The 23422-nt window shown below is 32.1% G+C and overlaps 3 protein-coding genes across 11 annotated transcripts; 2 read left to right on the top strand and 1 right to left on the bottom strand.

Moving 5' to 3' along the window:
* Positions 1–10102: 10102 nt before the first annotated feature.
* LOC9304677 (transcription factor GLABRA 3) lies at positions 10103–13968 on the top strand. Of its 3 annotated transcripts, none has more exons than XM_021019873.1 (8): positions 10103–10351; positions 10485–10619; positions 11012–11293; positions 11874–11970; positions 12067–12138; positions 12247–13080; positions 13161–13595; positions 13671–13968. In XM_021019873.1, coding segments are annotated over exons 1-8 (1929 nt in total). In that variant the 5' UTR covers positions 10103–10349; the 3' UTR covers positions 13743–13968. The 3 variants fall into 3 exon arrangements, with proteins under 3 accessions (XP_020875532.1, XP_020875533.1, XP_002870642.2); XM_021019874.1 differs by having other exon boundaries at positions 10103–10365; XM_002870596.2 differs by lacking the exon at positions 10103–10351 and having other exon boundaries at positions 10474–10619.
* A 1302-nt stretch (positions 13969–15270) lies between these two features.
* On the bottom strand, positions 15271–18934 carry LOC9306713 (BTB/POZ domain-containing protein At5g41330). Of its 7 annotated transcripts, none has more exons than XM_021018408.1 (4): positions 17122–18934; positions 16454–16996; positions 16049–16330; positions 15271–15898 (listed from the first exon to the last, which is right to left on the bottom strand). In XM_021018408.1, the coding sequence occupies exon 1, from the start codon at positions 18818–18820 to the stop codon at positions 17441–17443; it is 1380 nt and encodes a 459-aa protein (XP_020874067.1). In that variant the 5' UTR covers positions 18821–18934; the 3' UTR covers positions 15271–15898; positions 16049–16330; positions 16454–16996; positions 17122–17440. The 7 variants fall into 7 exon arrangements, with proteins under 7 accessions (XP_020874067.1, XP_020874068.1, XP_020874069.1 ...); XM_021018409.1 differs by having other exon boundaries at positions 16049–16303; XM_021018405.1 differs by having other exon boundaries at positions 15277–15616; positions 15798–15898; positions 16049–16996.
* LOC110226488 lies at positions 15439–16992 on the top strand. The gene has a single exon (XM_021018403.1). It carries the CDS (start codon positions 15439–15441, stop codon positions 16990–16992), a length of 1554 nt encoding a protein of 517 aa, XP_020874062.1.
* Positions 18935–23422: the final 4488 nt, after the last annotated feature.

The following is a 23422-nucleotide window of genomic DNA, read 5'->3' as shown; positions in this document are numbered from 1 at the left end:
GAGTACAGAGTCCCAATTTTTGTTTCTTTGTATTTTAGGATCCAAAATATTCAAATAATTATAAAATAGAGTCTAATTTTTTAAATGCTAATTTAGACCATTATGTAACAAAAAATTGTAACATAGCATACGGCCCAATAAATTTTTGAGCCGGCCCTGACTACACATGGTAACGTCACTTAATAGAATCGACCTCAAGTGAAAAATATAGAGTTAAATAGATTTAACCACTTGACTACATACATATCTCCTATGGTTATGTAAATTTACATAACAAAATTTAACAATAATTTACCAGAAAATAAAATAGAATAAGAAATCAAAGTTTAAAATTTATTATCAACTGTCAGTGAGATATAACATAATTAAAATGTGTGATAAATTATATCATAAGAATTAAAAATGTATTCAACTACAAGAAAGAATAACCAAAAATATTTGTACCATGGATTTTAATTTATTTCTAATGAGAAAAATAAACTGAAAGGCGAGTCACGAGACTCATGATCACCTAACTCACACATGTGTATATAGACGCAATTTGATCTACGCGTAAGAGCACACGCAGTGGTACATTTTCTCCTCGGGTGTGAGCATTAAAATAATTGAAAATAAGAGAAAAGTGAGATTGGAGTCGGAAGTCGGATGTAAGGTTACATCCGGATGTGGGATTGACGTGGCAGCGTCTGGTTGGTCTTTTATTTTTTGTAATTGGAAAATTAAAATCATTTGGGGGAGAAAAAAATTTGGGAATCTACGGTTTCTTTCCTTATCTCTCTCGACACGAAGCTTGGTCCGAGAGTTCGACTTCCGATTTCTCTCCGATTTGAAGCCGTTTTCCGACCAAACAACCCGAAAATCGATCTCATCTCGACCATTTAATCATTATCTGCTTTCAATTAGTTAGAATCCGTTCCAAAATCGCCTCGTCTGTCTTCTCTGGGTCTCATCTCCTCTGGGTCTCATCGCATCCTCTGTCTCCGGCGAGATACAGTAGGTAAATCGTCATAATCTTTGTGTTAGAACTCGTTTTTGGTTGTTGAATCCGAAGAGTTGTTGCTTTTGTTATGATTAGTGAGTTATTGATGAAGAACTATCTCCTGTTTTTATGATGTATGATTTAATTTCTATGTGTTGGTTTAATGTTTGCTTGAGAAGCATGTACCTTGTTTTCCCTTGTGTTCTTGGTTTTTATTTTCTGGTCATATAATTTGCAGACCATGTGTTCTTGTTTTTGGTTGTAGGTTGAAGAAGACATGGGACTTGGTGATAGCTACGACTATGGAATCAACAGCCCTTTGGACTACAGTTCTGAAGAAGAAGACATGGGACTTGTTGATAGCTACGACTATGGAATCAACAGCCCTTTGGATTCAACTGAGACTTTCTCTTTGAAGTTTAGTGGATGAACGTGACAGGTTCACTTTACTTATTTTGTACACAAGAAGTCACTATCTCAATAATTTGATGCAGTCACGGGTTATTTTGTACACAAGAAGACAATGATCCAAAGTTGGAACCACAAGTAAAGAAGTCACTTGTCTCTTTTTTGGACCACAAGTAAAGAAGTCACTTGTCTCTTTTTTGGACCAGAAATATGAGGAGTCACGGGTTCACCATGCTTCACCAAGTCCTATATATATGCCAACGTTTTGCCTATCAAACTAAAACCACAATATTCGCTTCTTCTTTCCTATCTAAACACACATATAATTCTCTCAGAAAACACATCCATTCTTTCATAAAACACTTCCAAAACACACAAAGGTTTTGGTTTCTCTTCAAAAAATTCAACCTTCTCTTATAAACACATTGTTCTACCTTGTATTTTTTTCGGGTTTTATGGCATCGTCTTCTTCCAATACTTTTCACTATCATTATGACTCCAATAATGATGAATTTGACCAATATGTTCAAGAGCAATTCGATAATCTATGCGATGCTACTGAAGAGTTTCTGTTGGTCGAAAGGAAGACACGTACCTATATCGATAGAAATCGGGAAGAAGGGCACAAAGGGTTGATGGCCGATTATTTCTCTGAAAATCTGACGTACACGGATAAGATGTTTCGCAGACGCTTTCGAATGAACAAACCTTTGTTTTTGCGTATTGTGAATCGTCTCACTGAAGAAGTTCCATATTTTAAACCACAAAAAGATTGTACATTCCGGGATGGGCTATCACCGCTACAAAAATGTACTGCAGCAATTCGACTATTAGCATATGGGTATGGGGCGGACGCGATTGACGAATATGTGCGTCTTGGTGAAACGACCGCTCGAGAATGTTTGTTACATTTTGTTGTGGGAATTGTTGACTTGTTTGGCACGGAATACCTACGACGACCCACACAAGAGGATCTTCAGAGACTACTCTTTGTTGGAGTACCGAGGGTTTCCAGGGATGGTTGGAAGCATCGACTGTATGCATTGGAGGTGGAAGAATTGCCCAACCGCTTTGAAAGGAATGTATTCAAGAGGAACCGGAAAACCAACAATTGTTTTGGAGGCGGTAGCTTCACAAGATCTCTGGATATGGCACGCATTTTTTGGAGCGCCAGGTACTTGTAACGATTTAAATGTTCTTGATCAATCTCCAGTATTTAATGACATTATTCACGGTTGAGCTCCTGAAGTAAGCTACTATGTCAACGGAAGGGACTATAATTTAGCTTATTATCTTACGGATGGGATTTATCCGGAGTGGGCGACATTTGTTAAATCCATCCCAGGACCACAACACCTGAAACATAGGTTGTTTGCAAAACGTCAAGAAGGTGCACGGAAAGATGTTGAACGTGCATTTGGAGTCCTGCAAGCTAGATTCGCTATGATTAAATATCCAGCTCTTTTATGGAAGAAAGGTAAGTTAGCATACATTATGAGAGCATGTCTCATACTCCATAATATGATTGTCGAAAATGAACGAAATTCATACACTCTCGAAGAAGAATTACGTGAAGAAGGAGAAGAAACGGAAACCATCCCCGTTTTTAAAGGTTCAGTCAATATGCCTACCAATCTCGACGGTTTAGGTGATGGTCACACAAGAATTCGTGATCGACAAGCACATCACAAATTAAAAGAAGATTTGATTGAGCATATATGGGCTAAATTTGGACATCTTCCAAATGATGATTAAACATTTTAAACTTTGTATTAATTAAATAAAATGTTTGTGTGTTTAAAGAAATATGTTTCTTTGTTTTGTTTTTCATTCCTATCTTTAATGTCTTGTTTAATTTCTAATTGTATTTTGGGTGTCTTTGTATTTTTAAATAAAATTTAGTTTAATTTTTTTTATGTTTTCAATTTAAATATAGTTTTTAATTTTTTAAATATTTTTTCAATTACTTCATTATATTATTATAATATTACTTAGAAACAGGTTCTACCAATAATCAACTACTTTAGAAACAGGTTCTAAACATAACTTCTTACATTATTTTATTATTAAATTTCCACTAATACACACCCACCCACATGCACCACTGTGGGTGCTCTAAGAGTGCTCGAGTACGTATACATGAGGGACAAGGCAAATTAAATGAGACAATGACATGCAATTATCTCCATGCACACATATATACGTGTGAAATACGTATATACATAATGCACGAGGTTTTGTGTTTTTTGATAACCACACGAGGTTACAAGAAACAACTATTTTTTCCATTAAAAGAGACAATTAATTTAGAGTTATAGAAATAAAGTTTAAATGAATATAACGAAAATTCTAATAACCCCTAATCAAGTTTTATAGACACAAATAGCATCCAAAACTCAAACTTCCACATATAGCAACTTTAAAGCCTTATTTTAAAATTTTAAAATTAATAATGAAGAAAATACAAAAATACACAAATTCATCGCCAAAAAAAACTGTTAATATTTTCCTGCCAAAAAAAGTTTCCGTCAAAATTATAACTTGTAAGAAATCAAGGGTGAATTTTAATGAAATATAAAGTTAATATTTTTTTTCCCCATTTAAAGTTATTATATTTGACAAATTATTCAAATATCTGAACACTAATTTGACATATGTTTTTGAAGAATAAAATTACCTAAATTATTGAAATATTTTTAAATAAGAATTTCTATAATTGTCCAAAATTGTTCATAGTTACATGAAATACCCAAACACGAACATGGTCTTTATCCATTCATGTAGTGATTTTATATATCCAAATTATCTGTACCATATCCATATTATCTTACCCATTATTTATAGTTACATATCACAAATCTATACTAGTATTTTTAAGTATATTTTGTATCGGATGGATTAAAAATTTATCCGAGATTTTTGGTACCCGACCTGATACAAAATTTACTTCATAAAAATTTGTTTGGATCGGATTATATGTAACCCAACTCTTCCACCGGACATTTTCCTAAAAATCTGATACAAATATTACCAAAATTGGATCGTGTCCACTAATTATGTTTCTATATTTAATAATAAAGATATTTAAAAGAATTGGTTCTAATTTAAATTTATGATTCCCCTTTCATCTTTATTTAATTATTTTTTTAACAGTTTTGAATCATCATATAATACATAAAGTTTAAAAAAAAATCTCACTTTTTTCTGCATATATTGTAACTAAAAATTTAAACAACAGACATATATTACCCAATTAATGAAAAGTGTGTGTTCAACGTCCCACATCGGCCAAAATATATGAACAAAGATTCGGAATTATCTATATATACATTTTTGAATGACTTTTAGCAAATAAATCCTGGAGTTGGACCTTATTTACGGATGAATGCCATTGGCATTAATTATTTAAATTTGAAAAATATTACTTAAAGATATTACCAATACGATTTCGAGAATCATAAATTCATATCTTCCTTAATTTTCTGAGTCATTAATGTGATAATCTTTAGGAAATATTTCTCTGTAAAAAAAAAAATCCACATTAATGAAGGCATTAAAATCGACACTAACAATTAAATTATTTAGATGTTCAATTATTTTAAGATTCTTATATCTTATTTGATATTTTTTTTTTAATATCTCATTCTTTAATTACTGCGTTTAGAATTTATTGGTTGTTACCTATTTTTTGGTGAAATTTATTGGTTGTTACTTAATAAGTAATTATGGTGCGTTTATTTTAGTTAATATCTAATTTAAAGGATTTGTTTTCTTTTATTATTAATAAATGAATAACATGTATAGAAATAAAAGATTTTTTTTGCGACTCCATAATAAAAATATTAAACTCTTATTTTCTACATTTCTTACACATAATATCCTCTTATTCAATAACAAAAAATATATATTACATATTTTTAAAAATATTTATAATATTTAAATTATATAAAAAATTTGTAATATTAATATTATTTCAACTCTATACAAATTTAATATATATGTATATATATCTTATGGGAACCATTTAAAATAAATTTTTAAATTGACTTGAATTATATAGCTTTTAAATAAAAGTATTATTAAAAAGAAAAATAACTAAATAATGTTTAATTTCACGGGACGGGTAATATGATGGGACGGGTTTGGGTTGATATTTATAAAAGATCGTATACCACAGGTGAAATCCTAAAATTAACAATCAAAATAATCTATCAAACAAATTACATTTTGATTTTTTTAAGAAAATATAGCCCCGCGGTGTACCGCGGGTTAAAATCTAGTGTTATAAATAAGATCAAAATGAATCCAAATCCGAATGAGCGAAACCTTAACTTAACAAGCATTCAAATTTAAAAGTTTGTATACGGGTTAATTCGGTTTTAAGTTAAACTGTTTCATTTTACCGAAAATATTATATTTGATATATTTGAAAGCAATAGAAAGTTAACAATATTATGAACATTTGAATATATAAAAATAAGATGTAACACGAGATGGATTATATTGTGGGACGAAGTTTTATAATGGCTTGGCGGGACGGGTTTGGAATCAACATTAATAAAAATTAAAAATATCATTAATTTGCCGCTTCAATACGGGATAGATTAAAATAAAAATATTATAATATTATGAACATTTGAACATATTTGAAAAATAGCATGGGACGGATTATATTGCGGGACGGGTAATATGGCGAGACGAATTTGAATTAACATTAATAAAAATTTTAAATATCACTAACTCGCCGTTTCAATATGGATTAAACTCTTATTTTATTATTTTTAACACCATGATTATTAGATATATCGAATCAGCCTGATTTAAATAGATTGTATAAAGCAAAAATTATCTCATGGTATACCACTATTTAATAATAATTGTAAACTATAAAAATATAAATTTCTTATAAAATGATAGTATTTGCAAATTTTTATATATGATACAAAATCTATAAATTTTAAATTACTATTTTTAGTTAATAAATCGTTCTGCAGTGTACCGCGGGTTAAAATCTAGTAATTTTTAATATTCTAAATATCTTTATCTGATTCGTACCACTATTATCCATAATAAAATCATGATACAAATTTTTTAAACATTTTCCACATACAGCACCTTATACACGAAGTACTTGTACATATCATCAATGGACAATCTTTTGATGTTTCAATCGAAGGAATTTGCAAAGATATATACTCTCATAGACTGCCCGGTTTCGAGACGTATATTTTGTTTTTACTAGACGTCAGAATAATATGGTTGCACATCTTTTAGCAAAAATGGTTGTAACTCAGATTATTATTCTACTGTTTCCAATCTTCTAATATGGTTGAATCAACAATTATACAAGGATATTTCTTCTCATTAATATAAACATTTTAATTTTTCGATGAAAATAAAACATATGCCAAAAAGAAACTAAAAAGAATAGAGTTATGTTTAATCTAACCTTGTAAGGACATTATGTTTTTGCATTTCTTTATAGGTTTACACTTTATACATCGAATGTACGTTTTTATTGTAATAACTAATGCTATTTGATGAACAAAATAATTGAGATTTGCTCGACCTGACACAGTTGTTAATGCTAATTAAATTAGTGGACCATGAAAACAGTGGACTGTTCCATTCAATTTATTGATTGGCGAGTCTCTATGAGTAAGAGTCTAGTTAATATGTTCAGCTCTCGATATTAGTCCCTTTTTATACTTCTCTATCATATCAAATTGAGTTAATTGGTTTGATAGCAATAGAAACCATGAAATTTAGACAAATGCATGTCATTGCGTACTAAAATTTTGAGGAACATAGAGTTTCTTTTGGGTCCAACTTACCCTTCTCTTAGAAAAATAGAAAAATGACAAATGGTTATTTGTTAGGTTCAGATTGTTTATAACTATAGCTTCTTTAATTTGTATCAAAATAAAACATGTTTAATAATATGGGAGATTGACACAAATAGCCCCAAAAAGTTATTTTTTCCAAAAATAGCACCTCATTTGTAAAGTTCCACAAATAGCACTATAAACTTCAATTAAACTTAATGAAAATATAAGATAGAAAATAAAAAAGAGAGCAAACACTAATCTAATATTAAGTTGAATCAAAATTGTTTTTAAATAGTGGAAATATATATCCTAATTTGGAAATAGGGAACCCAAATATAATACCACAAACTAATATTAAAATAAAAATCTCTTTTAAATGGTGAAAATATATACCCTAAGTTGGAAATAGGGAACCCAAATATAATACCATAAACTAATATTAAAATGAATCAAAATCTCTTTTAAATGGTAGAAATATATACCCTAAATTGGAAATAGAGAACCCAAAAATAATATTTTAAATTTATTTCTAATTTATTTTGTTGAATAGCTTTTATATAAAAGTTGTGGTATTATTGAAAAAAAAAAGCTAGTGATAAAATTTTTAGAACAAAAACACTAATAATAAGTTAACTAGTGCTATTTTTGGAAGTTTATGGAGTGTGTGCTATTATTGTCAATAAAACTTGTTTTAGGGCCATTTTTAGGAATTTCTCTAATATTTTTCCACACAAACTAAAAAATTATTTAATTTAATTTTTTTCTTTTTGTCAAAAACTGAATTGATTCAAAGAGCTTCAAGGGAAAGTTACATAGCACAAGCCAAAATTGGCCAAAAAAAATAATCAGAACGTTTAAGATGTTCAGTTAATTAACCACTGATTTGTTTGTTTTGAATTGTAGCAGCATATATATATATATATATATATATATATATATATATATATATATATATATATATATATGGTTAACTAATAATGTTCACAAGGTTTTATCTGCAATAATACAGTTAATAAAAAACGAATTCAATGCATATAGAAATTTGTTATCTGAAAAAAAAAAAAAAAAGAAAAGTAGAGCTGAAGTATTATCTGCCAAAAATGGCGCGGATCAATTTTCCCCCATATGTTGCCTATATTTAAAAAGATGATCTTACATGATTGCTAAGAAAAAAAAATGATACAGAGAGAAGATCCTTATACGAAGGTTGTATAAACTTACAATGTAATATTTAAATAGGTTCAAATGGTAGATAAAAATAGGTATCTAAAATTTAGTTTAATACTTAAGAGTCTAAGTAAAATAATGATATAAAAAGCAGGATAAAACAAAAGAGGATACGGGCTTACTGATACTATAATTAAATAAACAAGGTCTAATGTTCATTATGATTCTCATGGAGACGCAACAAGCAATAATGACAATTTTGGGAAATGATAAAAAAAAATTTTATATAGTTGATGGCTTAATTAACATAGCCAGTGACAATAATGACTCTTGGTTCTTCTTTATTAATTGTCTCATTAAGTTAATATAGATTATAATTAAGTAATATTTTTTTTTTGAATTCCCATCCAAATTCATGTGATTCTCTACCTCTTAATGTCCACCATGATCTTTGAATCAAATCAAAAAACCCTTTATTTACATTGTTGACTTCCATTGACTTTAGCGGAACTATCTTTTATATATATAATTATGAACTGAAGCATATATTCCTAAAAATTACCCTCAAACATCATCACATCCGATTAATTTACCTAAACCTCCGATCAACACCAAACTACGAATGTTTAAAGACTTTGATCTTGTAGGGGACCAACGTGTACGTATTATTTTTAATGTTTTTTGACGTCAACGTCTCTCTCTTTTCTAGATTTCAGAAAAAGAAACTAATAAGTACTAATGGTCCATTTAGCAGGGTTTTATTTAAAATAGTTGCATAAATATTTCGTAAATTTTGGTTTTAATATAAGAGAAGTTTTAAAAAAAAGTATAGGACTTAGGGAGAATCAACGTCGAAAATGTCCTTACATTTCTTTATTATTATAAAGATGTGATTAAAAAATTAAGATTGTTTGTCTACACGTATCGGGGGAACTCCTCGAGGCCAAACATTAATTTCGTGTCTTTCTTTGTGTTTCCCAATTTTAGTAAAGACTGTCCTTTTATTTTAATTTTCCTCCTCAAATTTTCTATCATTGTGACTAAAATGTAGATTCGTACTAGCAATTAGCTTTTGTTTTTGACACCGAGTGAAAAGCTGTTGATTTGACTAGTATTGTTTTATTTGCTAATCATATGCTCAGATTTGAGACATGATACTTGCGGTCGTTTTTTCTACTCTTGGAAAATTCATAACACGATGTTACTCACCGACAATAACAAACTACATATGCATTTAGTAACTAAGAAAAAAAAAAAAAAAAAAAAAAAAAAAAAGAGTATATTTCGATCACTCATATAGTAAAAAAAACTGACTAGAATATACGGGAAGAAATAAATCATACGATGCTGGTTAGAATTGGACTTGGATAATGAGTAATGACACTATTGAAGACATCACCACAACAAGTCCACAACATTGGACATTGTAGTTTACTCGAAAGCTATAAAAAAAACCCCAACAATGGATATTGTAGTTTAATGTCTTAATAAAAAGTTGTTCTTCACAAACACAAATGAGGAACTAATCAATCAACTTGAAGATAAAAAGAGGAACAATCAATCAACTTCAGATACTCACCGTTTTGCTTTTTTCCTCTACTTTTGTTTCTTGTTTTTTTTTTCTCTTAAATCATTAAAAAATTATACTACATTTTATATTCGTCATAAATGTCTTGTGTTTTGTTCTGTACACAACTAAGATGATATCGTCATACCGATATTAAAAGAAAAAAAAACGATTCGTAGACAGTTCTTCTTGTCTTTCGAGTTCAAGCTCAAACGACAACAAAATTATTATTCCAAACAACATTAATAAAAAAAAAAAAGTATGGAGTGACCAAAGTAAAAAAAAAAAACCTCAACATTTCTCTGTTTGTTCCGGCGAAAACGAAAACCGTTTCATCAAATGACGAACACACAAAACCTTAACATCTAATTTGTTTCCTCTCTGATACTTCAAAAAAAAAATGTAAAGAGTTACAGGTTTCACATTTTTTCTTTTTTGGGCTATAAATTTAACATAGTATCTTATTTCTTTCTAAATCAGGACAAAAAAGTCTGATTTTTTTTTCCCCTTTTGTGTGTGGTTTCATGGGATCTAGGGATGAAGAAACAATGGCTACCGGACAAAACAGAACAACTTTGCCAGAGAATCTGAAGAAACACCTCGCAGTTTCAGTTCGAAACATTCAATGGAGTTATGGTATCTTTTGGTCTATCTCTGCTTCTCAGTCTGGGTAAGTTTCATAATCATACTCCTTGGAAACTAGATGTTGAAGATTTTGAAAGTTATATTGATGAAATAAATTATTGATTTTAATTGGAAATTCAGATATAACTTATGGGTTCACTTCAAAACTATATTTTTTTTCTTTCTTCTTCTTCTTCTTCTTCTAAGTTCCACTAGTGAAGTTCTTCACCTCAAGACAAGGTTCTCTAGGTTTTTCTTGATTCGATTGATTTTTTTCTTTTGAGCGGACTTAAACTCATCATACAAGGTTTCTTGGTCTTCTTTAAAAGTTAAAAAAAAAAAATTCTCTTCTTCTTGAAGTTCTTGATTAGTTCAAGAAAATGTTCTGTTTGTTTTCTTGATCCGATTTGATTTTTGTTTTTGTTAAAAAATTAAAAGAGTATTAGAATGGGGAGATGGATATTATAATGGAGATATCAAAACGAGGAAGACGATTCAAGCTTCGGAGATCAAAGCTGATCAGCTTGGTCTACGGAGGAGCGAGCAACTTAGCGAGCTTTACGAGTCTCTCTCCGTCGCTGAATCTTCTTCCTCCGGCGCAGCCGCCGGATCTCAAGTAACAAGACGAGCTTCCGCCGCCGCACTTTCACCGGAAGATCTAGCCGACACCGAGTGGTACTACTTGGTTTGTATGTCTTTCGTCTTCAACATTGGTGAAGGGTAAATTCGTCTTTTCCTATTTCAGCATTGACATTTATTATGTGTCTGATCGTATTGATCTTTGCCAGTTTTAAACAAAATGACAAAATATACTTTTAATTCTAGTAGGTCCAAGGATTTCGACTTTTATGGTTCAGTTTAGGTTTGTTAGATTTCAGGGTTTGGCAGAAAAAAAAGGGTGAGCTAGAACCAATTTTTTAGTTTCAGTTTGGTTTTAAAATTTAATGTTCGGATTTGGTCGGTTTCCGATTAAATAGAAAAAATTAAAACGTCATTTAGTTTAAGATATTAATGTGTATATATATAGTTTCATTAATGTGTATGTTTAACTCTATTCTACATCTAGTAAATTTTTTATTTATTCGGTTTGGTTGCAGAAATTTGTGTTTTATTCGAGTTTAGTTAGGTTTATCATCATACAAAAAGTTTGTTCCTGTCTGGATTAATAATATAAACTTGGTTTCATTTAGGTTTTTATGCACACACATAACTTTCGACAATTATGAAATGTTAGGCAGAAAAATGTGGGAAAAGCTTAGAATGCATTGGTGCTTTCTAAATTAACCTATTTTTTTGGCAGAATGCCTGGACGGACGTTTGCGAACGGTGAACCGATATGGTTGTGCAACGCTCATACGGCGGATAGTAAAGTCTTTAGCCGTTCTCTTCTGGCAAAAGTAAGTTGGAGTATATATTAATGTAGTTGCTATATATTCAACATTTTTTTTTGCAATTGGAAACGCTAAAATCATTTGCGTTTTGTGGTGGTTTAGAGTGCTTCGGTTAAGACAGTGGTTTGCTTCCCGTTTCTTGGAGGAGTCGTTGAGATTGGTACCACCGAACATGTAAGCCAATATTTATGTTTTCTGCCTCGAATGTTTAAATTACCACGATGTAGTTTTATTAAACTGAATTATATATTAAGGCTTGTTTTGGTGTGTTTCATCTCGTAGATTACAGAAGACATGAACGTAATACAATGCGTGAAGACATCATTCCTCGAAGCCCCTGATCCTTACGCTACAATATTACCAACAAGATCCGACTATCACATGGACAACGTTCTCGATCCTCAACAGATTCTAGGCGACGAGATTTACGCGCCTATGTTCAGTTCGGAGCCTTTTCCAACAGCTTCTCCGAGCAGGACTACCAACGGTTTTGATCCGGAACATGAACAAGTAGCAGAAGATCACGATTCGTTCATGACCGAAAGAATCACTGGAGGAGCTTCTCAGGTGCAAAGCTGGCAGTTCATGGACGACGAGCTTAGTAACTGCGTTCACCAGTCGCTTAATTCCAGCGATTGCGTCTCTCAAACGTTTGTTGAAGGGGCGGCTGGACGAGTTTCTTACGGTGCAAGAAAGAGTAGGGTTCAAAGACTAGGGCAAATTCGAGAGCAGCAAAGAAATGTGAAGACGTTTTCATTTGATCCAAAAAACGACGACGTTCATTACCAAAGTGTGATCTCCACGATTTTTAAGACCAACCATCAGTTAATTCTCGGACCGCAGTTTCGAAACTGCGATAAGCAGTCAAGCTTCACGAGGTGGAAGAAATCATCTCCATCATCATCAGGAACCGCCACGGTCTCTGCACCATCACAAGGAATGTTAAAGAAAATTATTTTCGAGGTTCCGCGAGTGCACCAGAAAGAGAAGTTAATGTTGGACTCACCAGAGGCCAGAGATGAAACCGGGAACCACGCAGTTTTAGAGAAGAAACGGCGGGAGAAATTGAACGAACGGTTCATGATCTTGAGATCAATCATTCCGTCAATCAACAAGGTATATATAATCGAATCTTCAAAATTTGAAATCCATATATATTGCGAGGAAACTAATCTTAGGTTTAACATTTTCAATAGATCGACAAAGTATCGATTCTTGACGATACGATAGAGTATCTTCAAGAACTCGAGAGACGAGTTCAAGAACTGGAATCTTGCAGAGAATCAACCGATACAGAAACCCGTGGAACGATGACGATGAAGAGGAAGAAACCATGCGATGCAGGAGAAAGAACATCAGCTAATTGCACAAACAATGAAACCGGAAATGGGAAGAAAGTTTCGGTTAACAATGTTGGTGAAGCCGAGCCAGCAGATACCGGTTTTACCGGTTTAACCGATAATTTAAGGATCGGTTCGTTTGGTAATGAGGTGGTTATTGAGCTTAGATGTGCTTGGAGAGAAGGAGTATTGCTTGAGATAATGGATGTGATTAGTGATCTCAACTTGGATTCTCATTCGGTTCAATCCTCTACCGGAGACGGTTTGCTCTGCTTAACCGTCAATTGCAAGGTATACTCTCTAACCTAATTTTTGCTTAACCGGGATTTGGTTAACCTGGATTGACATGAAATGTGTTGGTTTCAGCACAAGGGGTCAAAGATAGCGACACCAGGAATGATCAAAGAGGCACTTCAAAGGGTTGCATGGATCTGTTGAAGACCACTTAGTTAAAATTGACAGGAAAGGAAAAAAAATCCCGGTTTGGTTCCTATTCTTTGGTATTCTTCTAACCGGGTTTTAGGTATTCATGTAAAATCAAAACCTTATATTTTTGTGTCTTGGTTTTTTAGTTGGTTAACGTAGGTGAAGAGGAACAAAAACTACGAGTATTTTGTTTGAGGTAGATTATTTTAAGGGTAATAGCAATAGCTAATTTAGATGATTTTGTGCTTCTAATCATTTTTTTAATATTCTTTTGTTTTTTTTAAGCACAAGATTAATGTGAAATTTTTAACAAAAAAAAAAGATTAATGTGAAATTATGAAGAAAAAAAACATGAATGTGAAATTATGAAGAAAAAAAACATGAATGTGAAAATGAAAATAGTGGTCAAAAGGCTTCACACGAAGAAGATTCTACATTTTAAAATTTTCAAGAAAATTTATGATAAGAAATCCAGATTAATTTCCTAACTGGCTCATAAATGATTTCATTGAATAACATGGTGAAAATCAACAAAAATAAATGCTGTAATATCTTATTTTTACAAATTTAGAGGTGTTGACCAAATTACTTTCTAATTTGTTTTATTTAATTTTACCTATCTAGTCATGATCTTATTATGTTTTAGTTACCAGCTCATGTTATTCTTTTTGTTGTATATCAAGGATATTTCAAACCCAACCTCAAAATAATCTTCATAAATTAATAGAAAATCCGAGCACTCTTAGCATTTAAAATATTTTTATTAACAAAAATATTAAAACCATAGTATATAAAAACTTGAATCTTATTCCCTTAAATTCTAAGGTGAATTCTAATCTATTTTACTTTATAATTTGTGTAATAATATTAAATTTAGAAAAATGGGTAAACTTGATTATCAAGAAAAAAAACTCCAATTGGAAAGTTAAAATATTATTATTTAGAAGGTAGAACCAAAATTAATGACTAAAAATATTTTTTCATTGAATAAATATACATCATATGGAAAATATTTTTTCAGACAAAAACATAACTTCTTTCCTTTTTAACTGCAAAACCGAAAACATAAATTTGAAAGATATATGTCTGTGTAGAGTATACATACAATGATACAAAAAGTGTGAGATCAGACAAGACTCAAGAGAGAGGGAGAGAGATAGAGAATAGTGAAGATGGCCTGAAAAATCTTCTCTCCGGTAAGACTTGCATTTACATGTTTTTATATATACATTTTTTGACATCTTACTCATAGATCTATATCTATATTTTTCTCTTGGATAATCTGAAAATCTCAAGCCGACCCTATGGAAAATAGTCGGATGTTTTCCCATCAATGTCTACACTTCTTAGTTCCTGAAAATGTAGTTTACAATAGTATCTCTTTTGAATTAAGTCGATCTAATCGCAATACTAGTCGGGTTTTACTAGATGCATTCTCTATTTACCTGTGTTACAAAGATGAATGTTTAAAATATAGATGATGTGTTTATAGCTTTTCATTATGTGGATTAAGTGTCTTTCTTCGTTTTAATCAGGTCTCTAAAGCTTAATAAATATGATCCGTAATCTATTTCGGTCCATCACAACAGACTTGTGTTGTTTATAATTATCCCTGTTGTGTTTTATTGCAGCTGTCTGAAAAATCTTTGAAAGAAAGCTGCAATCTGTAAGAACAGAGTGAAAAAAAAAAAAGTGAATCTTTTTAAGAATGGGAGATGAGCCAAGATTCAGTGAGAAATGGGATTTCAGAAGGAAAGAGAACGACTTTGAAGATTCTTCAAGCGATGATCCAGATTCAAACTCGACCCAGGATCCTATCATTCATAACCCAAATCTTGAGCCGAAACAGATGGATACGGGAACAAAAACTGTGACTAGAGAACAACCTGCAAAAACACGGAAGAGGAGGAGCAAGAAAGATGAGATTAAGCCTGAGAAAGTTAAGCAAGTAAGGAGAAGGAAACCGAAAACTGTTTGTGTAGAGGACAATAAGAAGAAAGAGGAAAAAACGGTAATGGGGATGGACGGTGTTGGAATGTTTATGGAGACGTTGCTTGATGATCTTACGGCTTCTAGAGAGCGTTTAATGGATTGGATGAAGACTGAACTGTGTGGAGCACCCGATGAAAATGTTGCGTCTCGTCCACCTCTGAAGAAGAGAGGGGTTGCTGCGGTAGCAACGCCGAAATCAGTGAAGAAGAGGATGACAAAGAAGAAGAAGGAAGAGGTTGAGAAGATGAAGAAGAAGGAAGAAGAGGAGAAGAAGGAGAGTGAAAAACAGAGCAAACCAGGTGAGAGTGGTCTAGAGATGTATATACCTGAAGAGAAAAGTTCAGAGATTGCTCACAACGGTCGAGATCTTGATTGTACTGCTGGACCGTTGGATAGGTTTCTAGAGAGCGGTCAAGAGATGAATACACCTAAAGAGAAAAGTCCAGAGATTGCACAAAGCGGTGGAGGTTTTGATTGTAATGGTAGACCGTTGGATAGGTTTCTTCAGAGCGGTCAAGGTGGTTTAGGCAGAAACTACTTTCAGCAACAGCAGGAGGGTCAAGGAGCGCTTGTTGCGCAAACTGAGATGGATTATTCGAAGAACGAGACTGTGAAGAGCCAGAAAAGTATTGTTTTGGCCATTCAAGCTCCAAATGTGAGTAAGAAACTAAAGAAGACAAGCGAAGCTAATACCAACAAGAACAGATCATCAATGGTGGAGAGAGCAGGACCTGAAATGCAGAAAGATCATAATTTTGTGACACCCTTTGCGTCACAACTGTCTTCATCATCATCGTTGCAGAGTTTTCCGGTACCTTCTTCGTTGTTTCCAAAAATGTCTTCACCATCGCTGTTGCAGAGTTTTCCGGAACCTCCTTCGTTGTTTGCTTCTTCAAGCCAAGTGATTACTCCATTAGCAAGTAACACCAACTTTCAAATGAGACAACCAGTAGCTCAGACTCCTGATCTTTCTGAATTTCAGACAGGAGTCACAGGAGGACAAGGATTTGAGAATTCTATGTTTCACAACAATGGTTACTTTTCTGGTTTTTCGGCAGCTTTTCAGCCTAATCTGATGGCAGGTGGTTATAATTTTCCAGCACAACTGAATTCTGCAACTTCTTCACAGCAGAGAGACGACAACAATATGTTCGGAGGTCTGATGATGGCAGGTGGAGCCATAAGATTTTCTGGTAACAGATTTCCCGAAGTTGAAGTCAGCAACTGTAATAACGGCCTCTCCGATTACAGAACTAGCTCTGGTAGATAAAGGCCTGTTCCAGAGACAACAGCAACAGTGAAATCGAAATATTTGACCGGATTTTTCTTCCAATAAAATACAAATGTCTTTATCCTCGCTAATTTTAGTGGAATCATAGATGTGTCTTTTGTAACTCACCGTTTGAATCCAAAAGGTGTTTCTGCAATTTGACATTTCCCCAAGCATGGTCATTTGCTTCTCTCTGCAGGTTACTGTATAAGGTCATGTCGCTAGAATGCAAATATCCTACACAGCCTCTGTGTAACGACCCATGTAAGTCCTTTTTATAAGATTATCAGAAATAAGAAATTCATGGTTGGGGCAGCTTCATCAAGTAATGGGATAAAGATTCATTCATTCATTTTTCTATAAGACAATGTAAGTCGCTAACTAGTTTAGTTGGATTCAATTTTACCCAACTCGTGATCACCTCGAACCAACGTTTACTACTTGCTCATTAGATCGATATTCCACGACTAGGACTTTGCCAAACCTCAAAAGACTGCTGATCCTTTCGGGTCACAAACATTCTATTTCCTCCAAACGCCAAACCGGTTATCTTGTTTTCTCCTGAATCCGCTAATTTGCCGAACGAATTCTTCCTAAAAACCCTCTCTTCCGATACATCCCGGCTTGCGTTTCCTAGCAAACCCGTGATCACTTCAGACCAAAGCTCTATCCCACTTCCTTTACTACTGCAAAACACATGATTCCCATAGCTCTCTATCTTACACCCAACTCCTCTTCTCTCATTCAAGCTTCTCTTCTTCTCTTCCCCAAGACAAACCCATGGATCCTTAGTTCCTAATCTCCTCAAATCGGCATAGGAAACTTCCCCCGAAGTCACACCGACCTTAAACACCGCCGAGAGATTATCTGAGACAGTAACATCAGAGAAACAATCTTGTGTCTCCTTAATCTCCCAAACCATATTCCTTGACCTAACATCCCAAAACCTTATGTGACCATTGACACCAGAAGGACTAGTATGAGAACCAGAAACCATCAGCAAATTACAACTCTGAATCCATCTCAACTTAGTCGATGGAATCGCAGAATCAATATTAGCACCATAGATCTCACAATGATCAATCTCAGACACAGGTAACAAGCTAGATAGATCATACACCATAATCGAATTCGAGTTCCTTCTACTAGATTCAAAGCTAGCGAATAGAAACTCAGGAGAAGAACCTATAGCTTGTACCGTTGAACTAGACCTAACTACTTTTTCCCAATTCAGAGTCGTACGAACGAATCCGCCGTTTTCGATATCAATGATTTGCAAACCTGGGAAATCGGTAGCTCCGGCAGCTAAAACTCCCGGAGAGATCTCTAGAAGAGAATCCACGGCGGAGAAATTCGTCAACACAGTCGATTTTTGCCTCAACGACCAATCAAACGAAGTGATTTTGCTACCGTGCGCCACGTGGAGACCTCCGCCGATTAACGTCGGTGAGATAGTCGACGGAGAATCTCGACCGTTTAATTGAAGAATCCTAGATCTACGGAGATCGAACGGCTCGAACTGCGACGAATTCGAGAGAGAATCGATTAAGAAAGACTCGATTCCGTAGTATCTAGATTCATCGATCAGATCTCGAACATCGAAGGCGCGTGATCTCGCAGGTAAGTTTCCGGTGCGGAGGATATAGAGAAGAACGGAGAACAAATCGGGATCTCGATCGACGAAACGAGTTGACTCAGTGACGACGAGCCGAGATAGAAGAGAATCGGTTCCGGCTAGGGTTAAGGTTTGTTTCGTTGTTTGAAAGATTCGGCCTCCGACGTTGATGGAAACAACGTTCGATTCATGAGGGATCGTCGGAAAATTCATACGAGCAAATCAGAAGACCTTCTTCGCTTTGTATTTTTTTTTTTTTTTTTGAAGATGAAAAAACAGAGAAACTTCAGAGAAGATTTTAATACGACCAAGATAATAATATTTTAACCGTTAGCTCTCTCCCTTGGTAGGATATTTGGTGCCACGTGAGCTTTTGCTTTGAAATATGAATTTCTAAAACTAAAATCACACAAAAGTTTGGTGTATGGACTACAACATAAACTTGGAATCAAATGAATCTTAGACTGCATATCTCGAGCTTTAAATCAAATGAAAGCTCCTTTATTACCCACCTGATCACAGTAATTTGATACATAGAAGACAATAATGAGTTTACCGTCATGCTCAACCTCATAGCTTTCATCTTTTACTAGATTGTTATCTACTCCTAATAAGCCAAAACCACTCTTAAAGGATCCATGGATAGAGCTATTCCAAATGCTAGCTTACATAAGGAGTGAAGAGAATCTTATTAATTAGCCTGATACTCTTTCATACTTATCATAATGACTTAGGTAATGCCGTAATGGTACTTGCTTAGGGATTCTCATTATAAATAGTACGGCTGGGCATGATTACTCGTTGCGTACTCGTTACTTGCTTTGTACACGCCTTGAAAAAATAAGTACCCGTTGTTGTCAAGACAAGTACCAAGTAAAATAATTTAGATACTTGCAAGTACAAATCAAGTAACAAGTAGTTAAAAAAAACTAATACTCGGCTTGTTTGACCCGTTACTCGTTATTCTTTTACCATTATATATATATATATATATATGTATTTTATATTATATTAGTTTTAAGAATATATTTAAATGTTACGTCAAAAGTAAAGTTAATTTAAACATGTAAAAATTTTGAAAGTGTTACTTGCAAGTAACTTGTAAATAACTTGCAAATAATTCGTAAATACTTGCAAGTAACTCGCAAGTAGAAATAATAAGGCAAGACAAGTAACTCGCAAGTCACTTAATTTTTAGCAAGTATTTGAAATTACAAGTACTAGTTTTCAACAAACTAAGCCAAGTAACAAGTATCCCTAGAAGAGTAAGTACTCGCCTTGTGCCCACCTAACAGCTCTTAAAACTCAAAATCGAATTTAATACTTTCATACTACCGCAAGCATTTTCTCTACTCTCATTTCAAAATTTTAGGACCCTTGAAACTGAAATTTATTTTTATAGAAAAATTACAATTATAAGTACAATATGAAAAAGTAAAAATACAGTAAAACTTCTATATATTAATAGTCAGATAAATTAATAATCTCTTTAAAATAATAAATTCTTCGGTCCCAAATTTGACCACTGAAAAATATGACACAATTAGATAAAATAATAAAATAATATTTGTTTCTGCAAATCTTATGTAAACATATGGTCCTAACAATATCATAAATTAATAATTATATAAACTTATCAATATATATATATATATATATATATTTATATAAGAACTAGAAATTAACCCGCGGTACACCGCGGGCCTATAATTTTACTAAATAATAAAATTAATTTTTCTTTTTCAGGTTGAGAGTCCGCGGTATACCGCTGGAAATATTAATTTTACATGTTGTGACATTGATTTTAATATTGTATATTTTTAGTAGAGAAAATTGTGTAGTGTATGAAAAAATGATAAATTGTTTACAATAAAAATCTGTCATATTAATTATGATTTAGCGGTAAAATGGAATTTTGAAATCTTGGTAATGAATGTTTTAGGGGTAAGGAAAATACTATGTTTTTAGGAAAACATATACTTAGACACGCCGCACGCGTTTGTATTAAACAGATATCAAAACAAAAAAAAAGAATTAAAATCGTAGAAACATTACATCATTAATAGAAAATAGAGAATACACAATGAAAATAAAAATTAGATTGCTCAAAAACTGAAGCATAGATGTTGAGATATCAAAACAAAAAAAAAGAATTAAAATCGTAGAAACATAACATCATTAATAGAAAATAGAGAATACACAATGAAAAATAAAAATTAGATTGCTCAAAAACTGAAGCATAGATGCTGAGAGAAGTTTGTGTGGATGAATGAAAAATGATTTGCCGAATAGCAGAGCCTATATTTATAATGTTTAGAATTAGGTTGCTTTATTAGGGTTTTAAGAAAAGCATATTCTGCAAAATATTCTATAAGTAATTAGCGTAGATATGCTATAGTTAATCGCATCAGAATATCTAAACGAAATTAATTTTAGTTTCTATCGTTAAAGATCTTAACATATTTGATTTGCGCTTTCGCGATTTTTATAATTTTGCAGTAAACCAACTTTATGACTTTCCATAGTTCAAGATCGTAGAGAATATTTGATGGTTAATCTGATAATTAGAAGATTCTATATATTTTAGCGAAATTTTTTCCCTAAATAACGAAGAAGTTACCATATACTTCGGAATTGTATTTGTTGATTTAATATTCGATTTTAAATTGAATAATTTACATAGAAGTTACCATACAAGTCCGGTAAGGTTTCTTATTTTTGCTGTCAAAAATACTCATATATCCGATTATCATTATTTCTATCAAAAATACCCAATTTATTAACTACATTTATTTTATAATAATTCAAAATAATATAAATATAACATCAAATAAAAGTGAAATGAGAATTATATAATTCTGTTTAAATTAGGTCGAGAGATTGTAAAAAATTAGCTCAAATTTGTTAATTAGCATTAACTCATCATATTTTATATATTTTTCTGTAAAAATCGTGAAGAATATATGTCATAAATAAAGAGTTTAGATATAGAAATAGTTAAAAATATAGATATTTTTAGAGTTTATAAATTAATTTCGTTTTGGATATTGCCAAAATTTAAAGAAAGATCCAATTGAATATTTTTGGTCACAAAAAAAAACCTACCCATAAAGATTAAAATTTAGGATTATAGTTATTTCAAATTTTAAACTAATTTAGATTTTATAATTTTCATAAATACGAAAATAATTTGTTCATCTATATCAGAAAATATAACTAAAACAAATTACGTAATATTATATAAAAATTTAAAATAAATAACTATTTTCATTTTATGGTGTAGACAAATTATTATTAGTATTCGTGTAATTTAGTTTCAAAAATAATTTAGAAAAATAACAACCATTAAATTTATAACCAAACAAATTATTTTCGTAAGAAATTTGTCCCCAAATTAATATTTACAAAATATTTATTTTAATCACATATTCTTTCTATATAAAAATAAGTAGTTAGATAATTATGGTTAGAAGTAGTTAAGGTAAATAACAAATATGGTTAGTTTAGAGATATCATATATATATATAACAAATAAGATTATTTACCATTAAAATAGGTAACTTATTTGTTTTGTTATACGCATATTCTCTTAAAGAAAATTAATAATTAGGTGTGGGGAGAAGTTAAGGAAATTAACAAATATGAATTAATAAAGGAATTAATTTCGTTTTAATATTGCCATACATTTTTTCAGTTTGAAATTAATAAAGGCTTCATTTATTAGTTTGAAATTAAGACAACATCCCTAAAATTGCTTATCCAAGATCCGAATAGACTAAAATCGGGTCAAACCCGGATCCAAAAGAATTAAAGCAAAAAAGTACTGTAAAAATGTATATGTAGATATTTAATGATGAAATATAAATCTAATTTTTTTTATTTTTTTTGGACAACGAAAAAAAAGGAGAAGAAAATATAAATGAAAATTGATAATGATTAATTCTGTTATGGATATATATGAAGCAAATTGCTTCACCTTACCTATTAACTCCAAATTTTGATCTTTCTGGAGTATTATTAATTTAGACGATGGTGAATCCGTCCTGGCCGGAAGAGTATGTAGGGGCCTTTCCATTGGTCATTTTTGTACTCGCCTTCATCTTAAGTTTCATCATACAAATCTGCAACGATTTATTCAAGTGTATTCAACCTCCTACGGAATCAGCTCTTGATACTCACCAAAACCCACTTCCTTCTCTGCCTCAACAAGACATTGAGTCTGGACATCTAACGCCACCTCAGTCTCAACAAGACATCAAAACCGGATATATGAGTCGGATCGAGGAAATGGAGTTTAAAGATATCATCAAAGAAGAAGGATTTGGTGATGAGATTTGTTGTTCAATTTGTCTTGAAGAGTTTGAAGATGGCCATGCCATTGTCCGTATAAACAAGTGTAGACATGTTTTTCATCGTTTTTGTATTGTTTCTTGGCTGAAACAGAAACGAACCTGCCCGAATTGTCGATGTTTTTGAGTAGGGTTTATTTTTATATGATTTAATCCCATTAGTTCTATTTGTTTCACAACTGTTTTAGTTTCCGAATTTAATTTCAGCAATATAGGGAACTATGATCTTGATTTATTTGGATGCTTTCAAATCTTACCGAAGATTTTTTTTTTTTTTTTTTGGGTAAAACTTTTAGAAAGATTGGACAAATATATAACTTTGCCAAAAACTATATCCAATGAAACATGATTTTGGTATATTATCGTTTTAGGGTGAATGTTCAAGGTTATCTTTGAGAATTAAAAACAAAAGCCATATTGCAAAGAGGAGTTTCGTAAATGTAAACATGAACCATAAATCAAATAA

The sequence above is a fragment of the Arabidopsis lyrata genome (assembly GCF_000004255.2).
Source record: "Arabidopsis lyrata subsp. lyrata unplaced genomic scaffold ARALYscaffold_7, whole genome shotgun sequence".
NCBI lineage: Eukaryota > Viridiplantae > Streptophyta > Magnoliopsida > Brassicales > Brassicaceae > Arabidopsis > Arabidopsis lyrata.
This window is presented reverse-complemented; position numbering and strand designations above follow the sequence as displayed.

Excerpts from the sequence above, each read along its gene's own strand:
- LOC9304677 (XM_002870596.2), top strand. The coding sequence starts at position 10,474 with ATGGGATCTAGGGATGAAGAAACAATGGCTACCGGACAAAACAGAACA. Across the intron at positions 11,971-12,066 it reads GCCGTTCTCTTCTGGCAAAA|AGTGCTTCGGTTAAGACAGT; the intron begins GTAAGTTGGAGT and ends GTGGTGGTTTAG. Across the intron at positions 13,596-13,670 it reads GCTTAACCGTCAATTGCAAG|CACAAGGGGTCAAAGATAGC; the intron begins GTATACTCTCTA and ends TGTTGGTTTCAG.
- LOC110226488 (XM_021018403.1), top strand. The coding sequence starts at position 15,439 with ATGGGAGATGAGCCAAGATTCAGTGAGAAATGGGATTTCAGAAGGAAA.
- LOC9306713 (XM_021018408.1), bottom strand. The coding sequence starts at position 18,820 with ATGAATTTTCCGACGATCCCTCATGAATCGAACGTTGTTTCCATCAAC.